The 18,450-nt window shown below is 45.6% G+C and overlaps 1 protein-coding gene across 1 annotated transcript in view; it reads left to right on the top strand.

Moving 5' to 3' along the window:
• The window catches only part of Znf827 (zinc finger protein 827), a 114,492-nt gene that overhangs the window by 58,002 nt on the left and 38,040 nt on the right, over window positions 1-18,450 (top strand). The window contains exon 5 of the mRNA XM_051169298.1: window positions 7,987-8,220. Within this exon, the coding sequence (XP_051025255.1) occupies window positions 7,987-8,220 (234 nt within the window). The remainder of the gene's footprint in view (window positions 1-7,986; window positions 8,221-18,450) is intronic.

Raw genomic sequence — 18,450 nt, forward strand, 5'->3', positions numbered from 1 at the left:
TGCGGTCTGGTCACTTGAACCACGAAGTTCCAAAGATCCTCTTCCTCTTCCGCTTTAGGAGGAGCTGGGCTTACAAGGCAGGAGTCACTGCCAATTTCCTAGCCCACTACACACTCCAGTTCTTTAGAGTCTCCTGGTGACTTAGAGTGACCGGGATCATTTACAAACTGGTCTAGGAACTGGCTTGTCTCTGTGTTCATTTAATTTAAGATGGCAGGTGCAGAAGTCAAGAGGCGATACTCCTGGAGTAGGCCGTCCGTCCAGGAGGCCATGGGAGGGACGTGGTCCAAACTGGAGTAGGCCGTCCGTCCAGGAGGCCATGGGAAGGACGTGGTCCAAATCGTGGGTGTCCTCTCTCGTCATCATCGTCTCTGTGCAGATGACTCCAACGCTCTCAAGGCACTTCATTCTTTGAATGTGCTAACAGCATGGACTTTAAATACAGCTTTCTTTCACATTTACTCAAGGCTTGAGCGATTTTCCAGGACGAGTCCTTCCTGCTGTTGACAAGAGAGACATCCTGTCTGTTAAGACGATTACTGCAGATGGTCACTCTTTCTCATTCTATGTGGGATTTGTTTTGTTTTGTTTTGCTTTAGTGAGGGTCTCATGTACCCAGAGTGTCCTCCTGTTCTCTCCGGAGTTGAAGATGACCTTGAGTCCAGGCCCCCTTGCCTGAGTGCTAGATGACAGGGGTGCACCACCCTGCCCAGGTCCACAGGCTGCTTTTTAAATGTAGTGTAGCCTGTGGAGGGAAAGAAAAAAAAAAGCTCATTATTCATCATTGCAGCTCCATTGGCTATCGCTACCCTTGACCGTGTTCTGTGCGTCCATCATTGTATCTGTCACTGGGGACCTTTGAGGACTTCCTTGGTTTGGGTGCACAGACCCAGAATCCTGGCCAAGGATTAACCCCTGCACAGCTTGATGGGAAATATGAGACCTTAAAACTTTCGCTAAACGGGTTATAAAATGATTTGGGACTAAAGAAAAAGGTTTAAAAAAAGCTTTTAATTAATGTTTAAGAATTCCTTATGCATCTAGTAGGTTTAATATTTAAAAGTAGTATTCAACTGTTATTGTTATTTCATTAAATCGCAGCCTTATGCTTTCAGAAGATGATTTATTTTTCTCACCTAAAGCACATCAAATCGTTGGAAAGTTCCAGGTCCCAAGTCTGTTCATATGTTGCATAATGCACCCGGACAGCTTGACAGATTAGATCTGGGGTACAGTCCCCAGAACTAAGTTTTAATTACAATTCAATCATTGACAACTGTGACTTTTAAAAAACAGTATCGTCTTCTGAGCCCATGTTTTCTGATCATAAAAGAAGGGAGTGGAAACACTGTTGGCTTTCACTTTGTTGTATTGTAAACGTTTAATTAATTTAATTTTTTCAAAAATAATACTAAATGCAGGCTCTCCATAAAACACATAGAAATGGTATTTTAAAAAAATAGAACTATTGTAGGAGTTTCCATTTGCTGCATTTATTTAAAAACCTAAGCAATTAGACGTGAGAGTCACTCTGGTGTTCTGGAGCAGTCTCTATAACAATATTATTGCTTGTTACATTTTCAGGTTTATTTTCCTAACTGAAGCCTTGTTAGGTAAGAAGGCTCATGCTTGCAATCCCAGCATCCGGGTGATTGGGGCAGTTCAAGGTCAGCCTGGGCTGAATATAGAGGCCTTAACCCCAAAACAAAGCAAAACCAACAAAAAGAGGTATGGCTTTGTGTAGAGGCATTGTGGAAATGGGAAGCAGTGCTTAGCAACCCACCCTATAACAATGTATATGTCCCTTCCCAGTAACGAAGTTTCTTCTCCAGAGCATGGCGTCAGCACCTGCCCTCATGCTGACAACCCCATCAGAGCTGCCCATGAGTCTCTATTTGCCACTTGGTAACTAGTGACCCAGTGTTTGGGAAAAGTTTTTACTCTCTTTGGGTCTCAGGCTTTTCATCTGCAACACGGAGATGGTATTAAGATCCAAAGTGTTGTCGGCACGGTCGGAAAAGCTAATCCTGAGGAACGCTTTGTATCCCCTGGACTGTGCACTGTGACCCCCCACTGACAGAACCGGTCGCATTTATGTATCTTTGCATATCTCTGCCTTGTTTTGTCTGCTAGCCATAATCAGAGGCCACACCCAAGCAAGCACTTGTTCTAGACCTTACCCTGGCATTTAACTTAAGGCAGGTATGCCCCGGGGACAGCTGGGAATGTCTAGAGAAATATTTTTGCCTCCAACAACTGGTAGGAGCTACCAGCACCTAGTTGGAGGAGGGTTGTGGTGTGCATGGCAGGCCCCTTCTCCAGCAGACGATCGTGTGCTCACACTGCTAAGGTTGAGGAGCTGACTTAAAGCATGCACACAGACTCTGGTGGCACTGTGTTTGTACAGTTTCACAGTGGCACTTGCACACAGGCCTATGGTTTTACAAAGATCAGCAAGCCGCTTCCTTTTGTCTGTTTTGTTTTTTGAGACCAGGACTCTCCGGGTAGCCCTGGCTGTCCTGGAACTCTCTTTGGGGACCAGGCTGGCCTCGAACTGACAGCAATCCATCTGCCTCTGTCTCTCAAGTGCTGGGATCAAAGGTGCGCGCCCCCACACTTGGCAGCAAGCTGCTTCCTTATCGTGAGGTGTTACTACATGTATAACAATCCCATGGTAGCAGGAGATGCCGATTAACCAAAGCTAAACTGACTCATCAACACCAGCAGCACGTTAGTGGTCTCTGATGATGCGACATTTCTGGTGTCGTCCCGACAGGGATACACATTTCAAAATCACATGTTACATGAATTCAGAGGCAACTTTAAAAATTACATTTGAGATGAACATTAATTGGAGCCCCTGAAGCGTGTCCCACGGTTCTTTGGAACATTGTTTGAAAATCAAGTGGATGAGCTTCTCTTCTCAGGCCCGCTCTGCCTTAAGATGATGTCGTGAATGTAATTCCCAGTGGCCAGGCTTTTTCACAGAGCACCTTAGCACTCATCAGACTGCCAGACAGGAAACCAGAGAGCTCTGTCGTCATCTTACACAGGTCCCTTTCTCTTAGCACAGGGGACCAATAGCACAGGGCCAAAGCACCCGTGTCTCAGTCTCTCTCCTCTTGCATCCACTCAGGCAAATGGTCCTAGGATCCCATGATTTCAGGAAAAGCCTCAATGCTTCAGACAACACTCACCTTTCCCTCTGTCACTAGTGATCCCTGGCTCAGTGCAATCGATTACGTATTCTCCAAGGCACATACTGAGCTGCCTTAAAGGAGCCTGGGTGTCTTGGTGAGGAAGGAGGGGCAGAAAGAGCTCTGCCTCTTCAGTGGATGCTCTGGAGCCCAGCGCCTTTGTACTTGAGTTCTGTGGCTGGGGACAGGTCATTTTGCTAACCTTTCGAATTTCCTCACCTGCAAATATTCACATCCTTCCTTTGTGCTTGAAGATGACTTAACCCCCTGTGATTATTTAAATGTTTGTTGTGCTCAGTATTAAACCAAAGAATGCTCTTTTTTCCCTTTTTTTTTTTTTTTTAATTTACTTTCGAGACAGGGTTTGTCTGTGTAGCCTTGGCTGTCTTGGACCAGGCTGGTCCTGAACTCATAGACGTCTGCCTCCCAGAACACCAAAGAATGGTCTTTGTGTGTGTGTGTGTGTGTGTGTGTGTAGGTTAGAGAAAAGCTGAACAACTTGTGAGACCCATCATGTGGGTTCCAAGGATTGAATTCAGGTCATCAGACAGCACCTTTACTCCTGAACCGCCTCACCCACCCAATAATTGTCTTTAAGTAAGTTGTATGGTGCTTTTCTTTGGGGACCAAATCTTAGAAGGAACCTCCCTGTGAACTGAGGATGCCTTTACGCATTCGTTTGCACCTCACCAATGCCCACCACTGAGGACTGAGGCTCTGCAATTATTTTGCCCATTGCTTTCCTGCATTCGTCTTTATCTTGAGTTGTACATCTCATGGAAACTGGTCTGATTCCTTCAAATGACTGCCCACTCCATCAAGTCCACAATATTGCATATGTACATGATGTTAGACTTTGAATGGCCTCTTGATTAGGGAGACGTTCCCGTTGGGCATGGATCATCTGCCAATTTTAAGATGCGTGAACAGAAGTCAGGACAGGTGCCGTGCAAGCCTTTATGAGCGTAGTTCCATGTGTGCACAGGTCTTTGTGTGTGTCTAACAGGAACGAAGTAGAAGTCAAAGCAAGTCACAGATCATGGCGTTTCTTCTAGCGATGCCCATGACCCCCTGCCCCCCCACCCCAAAGGAAAACATCTTTAATTTTACTTTTCTCTGCCTATGTGGGTCTTTAAAAAAGTAGCGTCATTTAAAAGTTGATAATTATGTGGTTATATTAATTATAAACTACAGGCCTCATGTACCAGCCTCAATGAACACATTTCTGATAACTGATAGAGAGTAACCCAGCCTGTGCACTTTCATTTTCACGTCTTCTCTTTAGGTCCAAGTACCTAGGAAGTAAAGCTTGACCAGACAAGTGTTTTCCACATGTTTTCCTGTTGTATCATTAACAACATTTATGCCTCCTCAACAAACACATTATTATGCTATGATATTCTTTTTCTCCCCTGTTTTTCTAGACAGGGTTTCTTTGAGTAGCCTTGGCCTTACTGGACTCACTTTGCAGACCAGGTTGGCCTTGAACTCACAGAGATCCACCTGCCTCTGCCTCTCAAGTGCTGGGATTAAAGGCATGCGCCACCACGCCTGGCTTGTTATCTTATTCTTGATATAGTCAGAATGAAAACCAGGTTGGTAGCACCATGGAAGCTTATGTCACAGCAGCATCGCCACTTTACAAGTGCCTTGTTGAGGGCCCATGAAGTTACGGTTTCGCTAACAATGCTGGGCGGCTTCTTCTTCTTCTTCTTCTTCTTCTTCTTCTTCTTCTTCTTCTTCTTCTTCTTCTTCTTCTTCTTCTTCTTCTTCTTCTTCTTCTTCTTCCTCCTCCTCCTCCTCCTCTTCTTCTTCTTCTTTTTCTTCTTCTTCTTCCTCCTCTTCCTCCTTCTCCTCTTCTTCTTTTTCTTCTTCTTCTTCCTCCTCCTCCTCTTCTTCTTCTTCTTTTTCTTTTTCTTCTTCCTCCTCCTCCTCCTCTTCTTCTTCTTCCTCCTCCTCCTCCTCTTCCTCTTCTTTTTCTTCTTCTTCTTCCTCCTCCTCCTCCTCTTCTTCTTCTTCTTCTTCCTCCTCCTCCTCTTCCTCCTCCTCCTCCCCCTCCTCCTCCTCCTCCTCCTCTTCTTCTTCTTCTTCTGACTAACCTTCCTGGAGGGTACTTGTGAATTCCACCAGCATCCGCTCAGTGTGGTTGCCCTCTCTGAAGTTAGGATCCTTGCTCAGCCTTTTACCTTTCCTAGTCTTCTAGAAGGTTAAACACGTTTGTAAATAAAAGGACAGCGGTGAAGCAATGCTCACTTCCTGTTTACGGTGCTGTGACTGAGCAGGGTATGCTGGGGAAAGGGTTTAGGAAGGTTCTGGAAGGAAGGAGTTGGGGAAGGGCAGGCACCTTTAGGTGCTACCAGTCGCCTCCCAGGACAGAATTTGAAAAAGCAGCTGAGTAAACGAAGTCAGTTAGAGCGACCTGGGATGAGCTAGGGACCGCCCGTGGGAGCCTTGCTCTAGAGGCTGTCATTGTTCCCCTTGGTTTAGATTTGATAGCTCTGTCCACAAAGGGCTAGGCGGCCATTGTTAGTGATGCTAGAATCCACGGGTCTTCAAAGGATGTATTCCGGTAAGCCCATGGTCTAGTGAACTTTACCTCAGCCATGGAGATACGTCCAGGGAAAGCACTTGTGACTGCTTCGGGTGAGAATGCCAGAGTTCTTCACTTTTGTTGACCATGAGCTACTACTAGAACGCCACCAACGTCACTGCTTTAGAGCAAACACATCTTATCATTCAGCTAAGTGCAGATAGGGCTGTTGCGATGTGCCAGGCACTGTCCTCGCCTCCTGACATCATCAACTTTAAAAACAGGTTAGTGTCTTTGTGAAGCTGACCCTGGAGGCAGAAGAAGAGATTGTCAGGGCTCTCCTAATATGTCGAAACACGTTATACAATACTTGAGTAGCAAAGCACCGTAGCCTGGGTGTCTTAACACACAGATGTGTATTTTTTATAGTTTTGGAGGCTGGAGGCCCAACGTCAAGCTGTCAGCAGGTTTGATTTCTCCTGAGGCCTCACTGCTCAGTTTGTAGATGGCTTCTTTTCCATGTCCTCACGTGACCTTTGCCCCAGTGGAGAGACAACTGTGGTGTCTCTCTTCATAAGAAGAGACGGAGACAAAACAGTTCTTAGAACCACTGGTACTAACACTGGACTATGACCCTAACTCTATGCTTCATTGAACCAGCTCCAGTGTCCCCTCAAAGCCCAAATGCAAATGCTCGCACATTGGAAAGTTGTTGCTTCAACGTTCATAGGGAGTGGGGGAGGGGTGCGCTCCTGCCCCTAACAGTGTGTTATTCAACGGTAAGTGTTCATGTCCAGGAGGGTAAAAAGATAAGAGCAGAGTGAAAAGATGAGGAGTACAGTCAGGTGAGGGTCGCACTATCTTAAACAGGAAGGTCGGTGCACACCATACTGAGCATGTAGGATTTGAACCAGGGCTTTAAAGCTTGCTTTCGTCACAACCCAAGGTTCCAGGTGGAGATGCAGTGTGGTAAAGGCATTCAGTGACACAGGGACCCAGGTTCAAGTCCCAGCTCTGACGAGTTGTAACTGTGAGACCTGGAGGTGATCCTCTACCCACTTGGTTTGCAAATACTCTGAGCCAAACTGGTGTTCTACAGTAAGCATCCTTAGAGATGGGAAAGGAACTGTAGGTGCTTGTGTTGGGGGCTAATTTTCTTGTCTTGTTTGTTAAGATAGAACGGGCTGGGCTACTTTTAAGAAGAGCGGCTAAGAATACAGGTTGGGATGAAACAAAAAAACTAAACACATCCCGTGTGGCACAGCCACTATTGGTCCTATGTGGGTCTTTGAGGGGGGTGGGAGGGATAGTGGGGTGGGGAGGGGGGAGCTGCTTCTTACCTGTAGCCTCTTCTGTGTGGTGTGCCCAGGGGAAAGGCCTAGCACAGAGCAGCCAGCTCACAGAAGCCATCCCATGGCAGGCTGGTTAGGTCAGGTCTGACCAAGTTCTCCACACCAGCTGCCCATGGTTTCAGAAAAATTCAAATAGGACATCAGTGAACAAACTTGGAGTTTGGGTCATAGCCACATGAATTTCTTAGTTCTGATGACTGTGATGATTAGACATAATGAGACGTTACCCTTAGGGAATGCCAGGGACATCTACGTGGAAATTCTTAGAACTATCCTTGCAACTTTTCTGTAAATCTAAAATTGTTCCAAAATATTTTTTTTCTAAACAAAACAAAAATTCCAAAGCCCATTTTGTTTGTGAAGATGACCTCTGAGGCAGGCATAGGTTTACTCATGGTGACAATACAGCAAAGCGTATGGCCTTTGTGCATGGGTCAGTACTGTCCATTGATAACGAGGTGAGAACAGTGCATCTCTAGCCCCTGGTTTCCTTCTGGGCAGATTCTCCATTATCACCTTTCCAGCCACCCCAGCGGTTTAGTTTTAGATACTGCTGCTTACTCCTGATTTAATTTCAGTATTTGACAGCAGAATAATGTCGTGAGCCATTCATTAATGATAGAATTAGCTGGAGAATGTGCTAAAACTCCAGGAAGGCAACAGCATGCCCAAAGAAGATGTTTAGAGAAACCAAGGAGAAAATATAGCACTTAAAAAAAATACTCCAGGTTTATATGCTGAAACGGATACCCAACTGACGCAAAGGCTCTTGGGGCACACTGTATAAAGGTACAGTGAAGTGTGGGGCAACTTAGAGGAGATATATAGATATATCTATATATCTATATATATCCTTCCCTTTCTTTCTGTCTCTCTTCTTTTTTCTTCTTCTTATTTTTTTTGACAGCTGCAAACCAGAAGGAGCCCATGAATCTTAATTTTAAAGTGAAGGAGGAGCCCAAGGAAGAGGAGTCCTTAAGCACGCCTTTGCCTCGGTCCAGCTACGTGTTCAGCCCGGAACCAGAAGTGGCAGCGCCCAGCATCTCTGAGGACCCACTAACTCCCCAGGAAGGCAAGGGGAACGTGCTAAGGCGGGACATGTCGGCCAAAGCTGCCTCAGAACTTCTCATGAAACTCTCAGGTACCCGATATAGTCTTAAAATATTTCCATTCTGGTCATTCCACGTGCAAGCCAGCCGGACCGTTTCTTGCATGGCTTATAATTAATCCGATGGTGCCGATAGCGTGAAAAAGGCGAATTAAAGGAGTGATCAGATTCCTTGGCTTCAGTTTCGCTGTTACATGCACGAATTTGTTCGTTTCTATCTATGCTGTACCTGGCTAGACAACGGCTTCAGGTCTCGCGTTAGATGTGTGAGCGTTTTCGCTTCCCTTTGTGCAGTGCCTATCTAGATACGGCCTTCTCTTACTGAATATTATTGGAAATGGTCAGAAAACATTACCGGCATCTGAGATGATCTAAGCAACGGCTTTAAACGGATTGTAATAATATCCCCAGGATTCCTTCTAATTGATCAAAATATCTTCTCTTAAGTGAGGCTCCCATGTCTTTTGGACATTTATACTACAGTCTTTAAGGACCATTGAAATGTTTTCTTTGGCTTGGTGAGAAGTGGAGGTAGCACTCAAAGTAATTAACAATAGAGTAGCAGTGAGTGATTGTAAGAAGAAAGACCTTCCTAATGGAAGACCTGTTCTTTTTTTTTTTTTTTTTCCGAGACAAGGTTTCTCTGTGTAGCCTTGGCCATCCTGGACTCACTTTGTAGACCAGGCTGGCCTCGAACTCACAGCGATCCGCCTGCCTCTGCCTCCCGAGTGCTGGGATTAAAGGCGTGCGCCACCATGCCCGGCTTGGAAGACCTGTTCTTAAGATGAATGGATGACACCACTAATATCTAAATGTAATCATATAATCTCATCTTATTGGGTATAAGAAAAAAAAATAGGGCTGTAAACTGAAGTTAGTGTATTTTGGATTTTTGGTACAAGTATCTACCTGGTCCTCTACAACAGATGAAAAATATAGTGGTGTGTTTTTGTTGTTGTTGTTGTTGTTTTTTTTTTTTTTTTTTTGTGGAAGGGTATAGCTTTCAAAACATGGAAGAAAAAGCTGTATTGGTGATCATACCTGTCAAGTCATAGCTCTGCTTAGCTCACTGACTCCTGAAGGTAATTTTTGGGAACTGCGTTTGAAATGCTAATGTGAATCAAAAGCTATTTTTCATTGGGAACTTGCTGTGCTCGGAGGATGAAAGCAAGGGCCGCCTTTGCGGGCCTCCTCTCTGATCTGTAAGTTCATCAGCAATTCTGACAGTGTTTCGGGTTGACTAGCAGGTTGGAAGGTAAGAGATTACGAGCGATTTACTTGGAGTCAGCATCTCAGAACACTTGAAATCCCTGTATCTGCCGTTTGGTGGGGTTAGGAATGCTTGTCTTTGATGTTAATTCAAAGCACACTGGAATTTGAGGGGAACACGGTTTGCACTGGCAGTAAAGCACCAGAGTCAAGTAACTATGGTCTTATTGTAACTCTATTTCCCCAGACTTTGCAGCGTTGGTGTAGTAGTAGCACGTGTGACATTGATGGAGGTCTAGCAAGATCCCAAAGCTGCTCAAATAGTCATGGTTGAGCCAATATAATTTAGAGTAGCTCTGTCTTCCTTCTTTGCAAAATATCTCAAGGTTGAGGCTGCCCTTCTGTTGCTGTTGCTCAATCAATCTGAAGAGGTCACCCACCTCTGTTTGTTCTCCCGAAGGTAGCTCTCTACTTAGAAGGGCCTAAACTCTCTCTCCCCCAGTGGTTTCTGTGCCCTCCCTGATAGGAGATTCTGCCGGGCAATAGTGCTGATTCAGAACTCACTGTATCCGGTATGCAGAGCAGCAGAGCTGGACCACACTGACAGAGGTTATGAGAGCAGGGAGTGAGGTTTCTGGACAGATGCTCTTCAAGGAAACTATTTTATCTTAATCCTTTCGGACAGTGTGACTTGAGAGCCTTAAACAGGTAATTACTTTTTAAATAATAATGAGATTCCCCCCCTCCAAAAAACAAATGCTTCTGTGAAGATTTAACTAAGTTTGCGGGTTACTATGGCTCCTTCTAAGTGTGTGCCTTGACTTTTATTGAGTGCATTACAATGGGGTTCAGTCGTAGCTGAATGGATGCCACGGTCCTGTTTATGAAGGGCAACCGTCTTCCTTCATGATGAGGAAATAAGCTTGCATGAAGACTGATAGCTATATTATTGTTTTTTTCCTCCTTAAAAAACCCACCACCAACAACAAAACCTCCTATGTACATGAGACTTGGGCCAAGGACGCGTGCATCAAAATCGCCACATTTCTGTGCTCTCACCAGCAGTATTTTACATTGTATTCTTTCAGTGCATCGATACTTTTGTTTTTCCGGGATAGGATTTCTCTGTGTAGCCCTGGCTGTCCTGGAGCTTATTCTGTAAACCTGGCTGACCACACACACACACACACACACACACACACACACACACACACACACACACCGCCCTGTCTCTGCCTGGGACTAAAGGCGTGCACCACCACTGCCCAGCTAACCCTCTTTTCCCTCTTAATTTCATGAGCAGGTGAGCTGGCCCCTGAAACAACTACCAACAGAACAGCAGCAGGCTGAAGGATAGAGAATTTCCTAGTGGAATATTACAGTAGGTCACATGCCCTTAAGATGGCTGGAATTCTTTACTGCTGTCTGGCAGCTGTAGCCACTACCTGTCCAGTGTAGGGAGACAGGCAGTGACATGCATCCAAAGAACCGTAGCCCTGCGTTGCTCTAGCACACCGTGCTCTGGTGAACATAAAAGTCCTAAGGGAGGGGAGTGGGTTAAAACCGAATGGCTTTTCATTCCAAAGCCATGAGGTAAGAAGGGCTTTCCCTGCTTAGCAGTAAAGTGGTTATTAAGCCCTGTGGAGAAGGACATGCCTGTGATTCCAATAGGAGAAAGAGTAGCCCACCTGGCTACAACAGTGTATTATAAAACAAGTTGTTCAAACCTATTCTTAGTTTGTTGTGGAGTTATCATTCACTATTTTGGGAGCACAGTTGACTGAAGTAACTGACAATACAGAGGATGGAAACCTCAGCTAAGGGAGGGAGACAGTAGAAATAGTAATAATAGTGCGTGGGCGATGCTTTTCTGTGTTTCTGTCTTGGCCCAAAGAACAGCTAAGGAGAAGATTTTTTCCTTCTGCTTTCTTTTTTTTTTTTTTTTTTTTTTTTTTTTGGTTTCTCTGTGTAGCCTTGGCTGTCCTAGACTCACTTTGTAGACCAGGCTGGCCTCGAACTCACAGCGATCGATCCACCTGCCTCCTTCTGTTTTCTTACGTAGGTTTTCAGTGAATTAACAAGAAGAAACTAGTCAGTGGTTTGGGCTATCTCATGTTTCCATGTTTAAATGAGCTCAGGCCGAGGGAAGAATGGCTGGCACGTGGCCTAGCCACATACCCCGTGAGACCCCGTGGAGGAACCTGGGTAGGGAGGGTGCTTTCCAGGCACACAGCTGGCTTCTCTAGGGGAAATACACGTCATCAGTCAGAGCCAGGCTGAAGCGTCCACAGCCTGCGTGCTGGCAGCATCTGAGTTTTCTTCTTCCCTGGGCTTCAGATTCGCTTTCCAGTTGTTAATTATGAAGGTGAGTGCCTGACCGCTGGACCCAGGATGCCGGTCACCATAAAGAAAAGCAACCCGCTTTGAGGAAATGGCTGGACACAGCAGCCAAAACCGTGAAACTTCCCTGGTAAGCCTGTGCTTGCCAAAGATAATTCCCAGAAGCCTTCATGTAAAGAGGCCTCAATCTCAGTGTTTAGCACATTAGGGACGTGTGACGTGAGATGCAGTGGGAACCAGTCAGGGTACCGTCAGACCGACTTGGCAATGTCTGGTCACCTTGCCGGCTTATGTCATAAGTGTGGTCACAGATGCGACTTGCTGCCAGAAGTGATGGGATGTTTACCCACGGCTGTGCTTTGGGAAGAGTAGGTAGGTCCAGAGAGAAGCGGAGGCCTCCCCTCTCTCTGTGGCATTGCTCACTGAGTGGGAATGGATGTGCAGAACGTACCGTGCACAGTTTGGGCAAATCTAAAGGAGCAGTTAAGAATGACATTTCAGAGTGTGGATGCTGGGGCTGCTGGAGAGATGGCTTGTTGGTTAAGAACACGCACTGAGGACAAGTGTTTGGTCCCATCACCATGCTGAGCAGCTCACAGTCACCTGTAGCTCCAGATCTGCAGGCATCTGGCACCACTGTACTTTACAGGCACCTGCACTCCCTCCCCACGCACACACACTTAAAATTAGATTTTAAAAAGGAAAGAATAAGAATTCCAGGTTGTGGAAATGGCTCACTGGGTAAAGTCCTTGCTATGTCTGGAAGCTTGGACACCTGAATTCAGATCCCCAAAACCCATGTAAAAGGAATTGCAACACACCTCTCTAATCCCAGCTCTGAGAGACAAGACAGGAGTGTCCTGGGGCCAGTCAGTCTAGCCCGTCACTGAGCTTCAGGTTTGGCGAGTGCTCATGTCGCCAAAACTGAGGTGGACTGTGATGGGAGGCATCGGACGGCAATCTGGCTCTCACTTGCATAGACACGTTTTAAATGACATGTATGTGTGGGTGTATGGGTGTCTTTGGAAGCCGGAAGAACATCAGATCCCCTGGAGCTGATGCTTATGGGCCACCCGAAGGGGGTTCTGGGAACTGAAGTTCAATCCTGGGCTAGCACTCTTACCCATGGGGTGTCCCTCCAGCCTTGGTCTCTCTAAGCCATACAGCTAGCTTTTGATTCTGTCTCTGTCTCTGTCTGTCTGTCTGCCTGTCTGCCTGTCTGTCTCTCTCTCTGTCTCTCTCTGTCTCTCTCTGTCTCTCTCTCTCTGTCTCTCTCTCTGTCTCTCTCTCTCTCTCTCTCTCTCTCACACACACACACACACACACACACACACACACACACACACACACACACACGTTGATTCGAGGTAAACCTGAGAAAGATGAAATTTTAAAGTAATTTCACCTTTGAGGTGGGCTCAAGCAAAGAGGAAAGGGACAGAGGGAATGACTTCCTGGACATTTTAAAATGGGGGTCCTTTGCTTATGTGTTCGAAGTCCCTTTCAGGTAATTAGCAAGAAAAGAAGGCAACAGGACACTCAGGAGTAGCAGTGCCTTATGGGTCCCAGGCAGGATGCAGCAGGCTCCCGGAACCCAGGAGGCCCCCCACTTCCTCCCTGTACCCCTCTAGGCATACAGTGGCAGCATTCCTCAAGGGGTTGGGAGATTACCCCTCGTTAAGAAGGGCCAACAGCCTTCTTGGTTTCAGTCCCAAATTCCAGCTGGCTACGTCAGCTCAGATGGGGGCTCACCAGTGGACGCTTCTATGACTATAGGTAAGGAAGGGCGTATTGGCTGGCATGTCTGCCATCTGTCCTGTCACCCTGTAAGACTTCTGGGAGGCAGAAGAAAGTCCAGAAGTGAGTCTTTGGGTGGATAGGACAAGGAGGGTCAGGAACCAGGAAGGTACAGCAACATGCACGATACCTCAGACTTGGAGGAACAGCTGTGCCAACTGCTGTTACTTCAGCGCTGAGTAGATGTGTTTAGGCCTTTGAACTGTTTTTCCTTTCCTTTCTGGTAGAGGGTCAGTGGAAGCCAGCCCCAACTCTCAGGAGCCACTAGAGCATGGGACACTTACATTCTGAGACCTGCTCTGGACTTGGCTGGAACTCTGAGGGTGAGGCCCAGCAGACTGTGCTTTGATAAGCCTTCCAAGGGATCCTGACAGCTAAGGCTTTAGCCCAGCCTGCTGAGGACATGGCTACAGGAATGAGTTTGGTCCATCTGAAAAGAATGTTTCAGGCTGAAAGCTGGTGGGGAACAGAGCTCTATTAAATGTCCCCGTTTCCTTTAGAAAAAAAAAAAAAACTCAATTCTTCTGTGGTGAGCCCTTTAATTTATTATGAAATAATGGCATCCAGAACCTTTTCAAAGAAGGACATATATCCCCGACAAATCAAGAGCATGCTGTTCGCAAGCCTCGGATAATACCACTTTCTTCACATCCATTGCAGTGAAATTTCTGAATTATTTCTGGGCATGTTTGACATCTCTCTGGAGAATGTCCCTAACGCCACTCTAAACAGCATCAAACACCATGTCTGTTCTGAAGACTGTCTTGAGCTATATGAGAGATTTTAGCTGAACTAATTTTCAGGCTGCAAACTATTTGCTCTTCTATCTGTTTTTTCTCCTTTGGAAAGCAGTGGTGAGTTTTTGGTTTTGTTTTAAATATATATATAAGCCCTTATTTATTCTTTTATCCTTTTGAGCTTTCCATGCCTGAGGACACTGTATTTACATGTAACACACTTTCAGCAGTGTGACTTTAGTCAGTCAGCTGTCCTTCACTCTTACAAATATACAACATAGTCAGTTTACAAAGGAAACAGGTTTATTTTGGCTCAGGGTTGGAGGTTCTAGTCCGTGAGCAGTCAGTTGCATTGCGTGCGGACCTGTGGCGAGCTAGCAGCACACTGCAGCAACAGTGTTTCAACAGAGCATACTCAGGAAGTAAAAGAGAGGAAATAGAACCCAGGGTCTCACAGTCACGTGGAGGGCACACCCAATGACCCGCAGACTCCCCTAGTGCCCACTTGCTTAAGGTGCCCGCCTCCCAGAGGTGCCACTTGGGATCAGCCTTTAACACATGGGTGTTGGAGGCACCTGTACAATAGATGCCACAGCGTGAGACACCAGTAATAATCTCTAAGAATGAAAATTATTCTGTTTTATCATCACAAAACTTGCCTTCATCAGACTTATAAGTTGCTAAATTGAGTAGTGGAGAAGATATGAGACTTTTTAAAACACTCTTTTTTACATTAAAAAAAAATTTTTTTTTCTGAGACGGGATCTTTCTACATAGCCTTGGTTTTCCTGGAACTCACTATGTGGACCAGGCTGACCTTCTACTCACAGAGATTCACCTGCGTCTATCTACTTAGTGCTGGGACTAAAGGTGTGTGCCTCCTCACACTGTCCTAAAACATTTTATAACCTGATTTTACATAGTTCCAATGCTTCTACTTGCCTGCAAAAGCTAACTGTGACTGAGGAGATATCAGCACATTGTGGAAAGTGCTCAAGGGTTGAGCTGGCGAGATCTGAGGGGGTTGGCTACCAAGACTTGTGTTCCATCCCTGGAAGTGCAGGATGGAAGGGGAGAACCAACTCCCCACAGGTTGACCTCTGACCCCTGCCCATGCACCATGGCACAGGCATAACATAGAAATAATGCTAACTGATTTAGAACTGTTAATAGGAAAGTATTTGTCTATTTGTTTTATTAATTCATTTTACTTACCACATTCTCAAAACTCATGCTGCTGAGGTATTTGACAGTATAGAAAATGGCAGCGGCACAATCAGACTAAGATTGGAAGGTGCTTTATCTATGCCTTTCTGAACACATGGAGAAGTTATTGAATGTGGCGTGGCATTGCACTGGATACACACACACACACACACACACACACACACACACACACACACACACACATATATTTCAGGCTATGCTTTAAAAAGGATCCCAGATTTTTTTAAATACTATCTCAATAAAAAGGATTTTTATTTGTGGCTGTCCAGGCCTGTCAACATAATTCTCTCTGGAGGCAGAAACAAGATGGAGAAGGACCACGAGTTTTTGGCCAGCCTGAGCATCCCTGCAGCGTGGGGACATGGCTCTTTCAGTGAAGAGGAGATGATTCTGACCCCAGAACCCACAGAAGCACAGCAGGGTGTGCTGGTGTGCACTTGGCATCCAGGCACTTGGGAGGCAGAGAAAGTGGCTCTCTGGGGCTCAGTGACCAGCCAGCATTCACTATTCCCACTCACTAATCTATTGTCAGTTTTAATAGATTACCTTACGCGGGACCCCTTGTGTGAATGAATTGACGTACTATGTGGTTTTTTTATGTCTGAGTTTTCAGCATGTTTTTGTGGTTCATCAATTCTATTTGTTAAATGGCATTTTGTTTATTTTGGGAGTGAAGTGCACCAGTGTGGAGGCCAGAAGACAATCTGTGGGAATTGGTTCCCTCAAGTGAATCCAGGGGTTGGACTCAAGTTGCCATGTTGGATGGCAGGCATCTTCACCTGTTGACCCATCTCTCTGGCTCCTCTTTCTCAGCTCTGTATTCCGTTTTATGGCTGAATAGTGACACTTGTATGGATACAGTGGATTTTTTCCCCCTTTAACAGAGACATGGTTCGTGTTTCAGTCTTTGCTCTTATGGATGTTCCTGTGCAGGTTTCTGTGTGGTCTCAGGGTTTTAATCTTCTTGGGCATATCACTGGGTACTGTGTGCTTGGTGGACTAAAAGGGAACTCCCTATAACACTTTGAAGGACTGCCAAGTGGTTTTTTCCCCCGATCACTCTGCATCCCTTGTTGTAATGTATGAGCTTTCAATTTCTGCACATCTGTATAAAAAGTGTTCCTGTCTTGACTGTTGCAACCACCATGCTGCACAACCTAGCATTCCACTGTCATTTAGGCTTGTGTCTCCCTGTGAGTGATGAAGTCTCACGCAGTTCCACGTGCCACGTAATGCTTGCATGTCTGAAGAAACATCTATTTGAGTTCTTTGTTCACTTTTTACTTGGGTTACTTTTTATTTTTTTAATTTTGGCTTATTAAAGAGTCTCATATTCTGGACATAAGCCTTGTGAGAGAGATGTGTGTCAGTTTATTTATTTTTTCTCATTTGGCTAGGTTTTCACAGTTTGTAGCACTGAACTGTTCGCCTGTGATAGAATCTGGTTCCATTTTTATTCCTTTTGTTGCTCATGAGCACCATTATATTTTCTGTAATTCTACAAATTAACTAAATGCTGACTTGTTTAATACTAAAAGGAAAACCCATCTTCACTTATTAGCGAAGTGCCACTTAATTTGCAGGTATATTTAGCTTATGAAACCTAATCTATTGGGTTATACTTATCCAATTGAGCTGATTGCTCTAACTTGTGATTTTGTTGTTGTTGTTTTGTTTTGTTTTTTAGCTTTTTTTAGTTAGGGTGATGACCAAGTGTGTTTGCACGTCAACTTTATGAGTGATGTGTAGTGGATGCAATCAGCAGTGGGCTTGTAACTAATGCCCAAAATACGTATCTCACTGCCATGTCCACTGCTTGACCCTGCTTCCACATATATGTTTGTGTGTATGTATGTATGTTTGTATATATGCCTGTATGTGTACACGTACTCACATAGTACATAAACTGGAACCAAAATCTAAATAAGGACTTACCCTTTTAAAAGCATCTATAAACTCATAAATGCAGCAACATGGCATATCGCATTTATATTTTATATAAATAAGGAACCAGTCACCTTAATGGGACAAAACGATGTGCTTTGTTGGATGGCTACAGATCTTGCTGAGCCCATAGGGTGCACAGTGCAGTGATTACTCTGTCCGTTTAAGCAGCACTGAATGAGAAGCCGCTGTCTGCAGCCCTGGAAGGCTGTCCCCTCTCAGCTAAAAGGAGAGCGGGAGAGCCCTGCTTAGACAGTCAATTTCAGTCAGTCTCCAGCCAGAAGAGCCCTTCTGTTATTTTATAATTCTACACAGTCCTTATAGATTCTTAGGCTCCTGTGCCTGCGTGGCAGTGGCGGCTGCCGGGCCCCATGGGGAGCTTTGTGAGCTCAAGCCCCCAGGGCCTGTACTCAGCACCTCCCTCGCCCCGGTTTAGCCCTCATGCCTAGGCCACCCTTTCTGCTTTCTTAACCAGCTTCCTCCTGCCTCCCACACTGAAGCCTGGATTCAGAAAGTCCAGACTCAAAAGGGCTCTTGTTTTATTATCATCTCCCTCTTGCATAGCTGCATATGTTAATAGAGCCTCGGAAATTTGTATTGGCTGGCATTCCCAGAAAGCAGGCAAGCCCTCGACGAGGAATTTCATAAGCTACGCCTTCACACTGGATGCCTTTTCTGTTTGGCTGTCTCGGAACTGGGGCCGGATTGGAGTCTGGATACTGAAAGGTCGAGGGGGCGGGGGGGATAGAGTTGCACAGTAGAGGCAGGGGTTGATCGGTGGTGGTTGGGCGGCCGCTCCAGATTTTCCTATGGGATAGTAAACAAAACATCTAGGAAGCGTGTTTGTAGGCTAATGGGCCCGCTTACACGCTGTTTTCCTTATGTACCTGGGATAGATGGCTACAGACGTCTTATCTTACGGCTGACAAACTGTGTCATCAGCAGTCTAAATACAAGCCGTTGGCAAATGCTATCTTATGGTGACGGCACTAAGCAATGTTTAGTTATC

Source organism: Acomys russatus, chromosome 26 (assembly GCF_903995435.1).
Source record: "Acomys russatus chromosome 26, mAcoRus1.1, whole genome shotgun sequence".
NCBI classification, from domain to species: domain Eukaryota; kingdom Metazoa; phylum Chordata; class Mammalia; order Rodentia; family Muridae; genus Acomys; species Acomys russatus.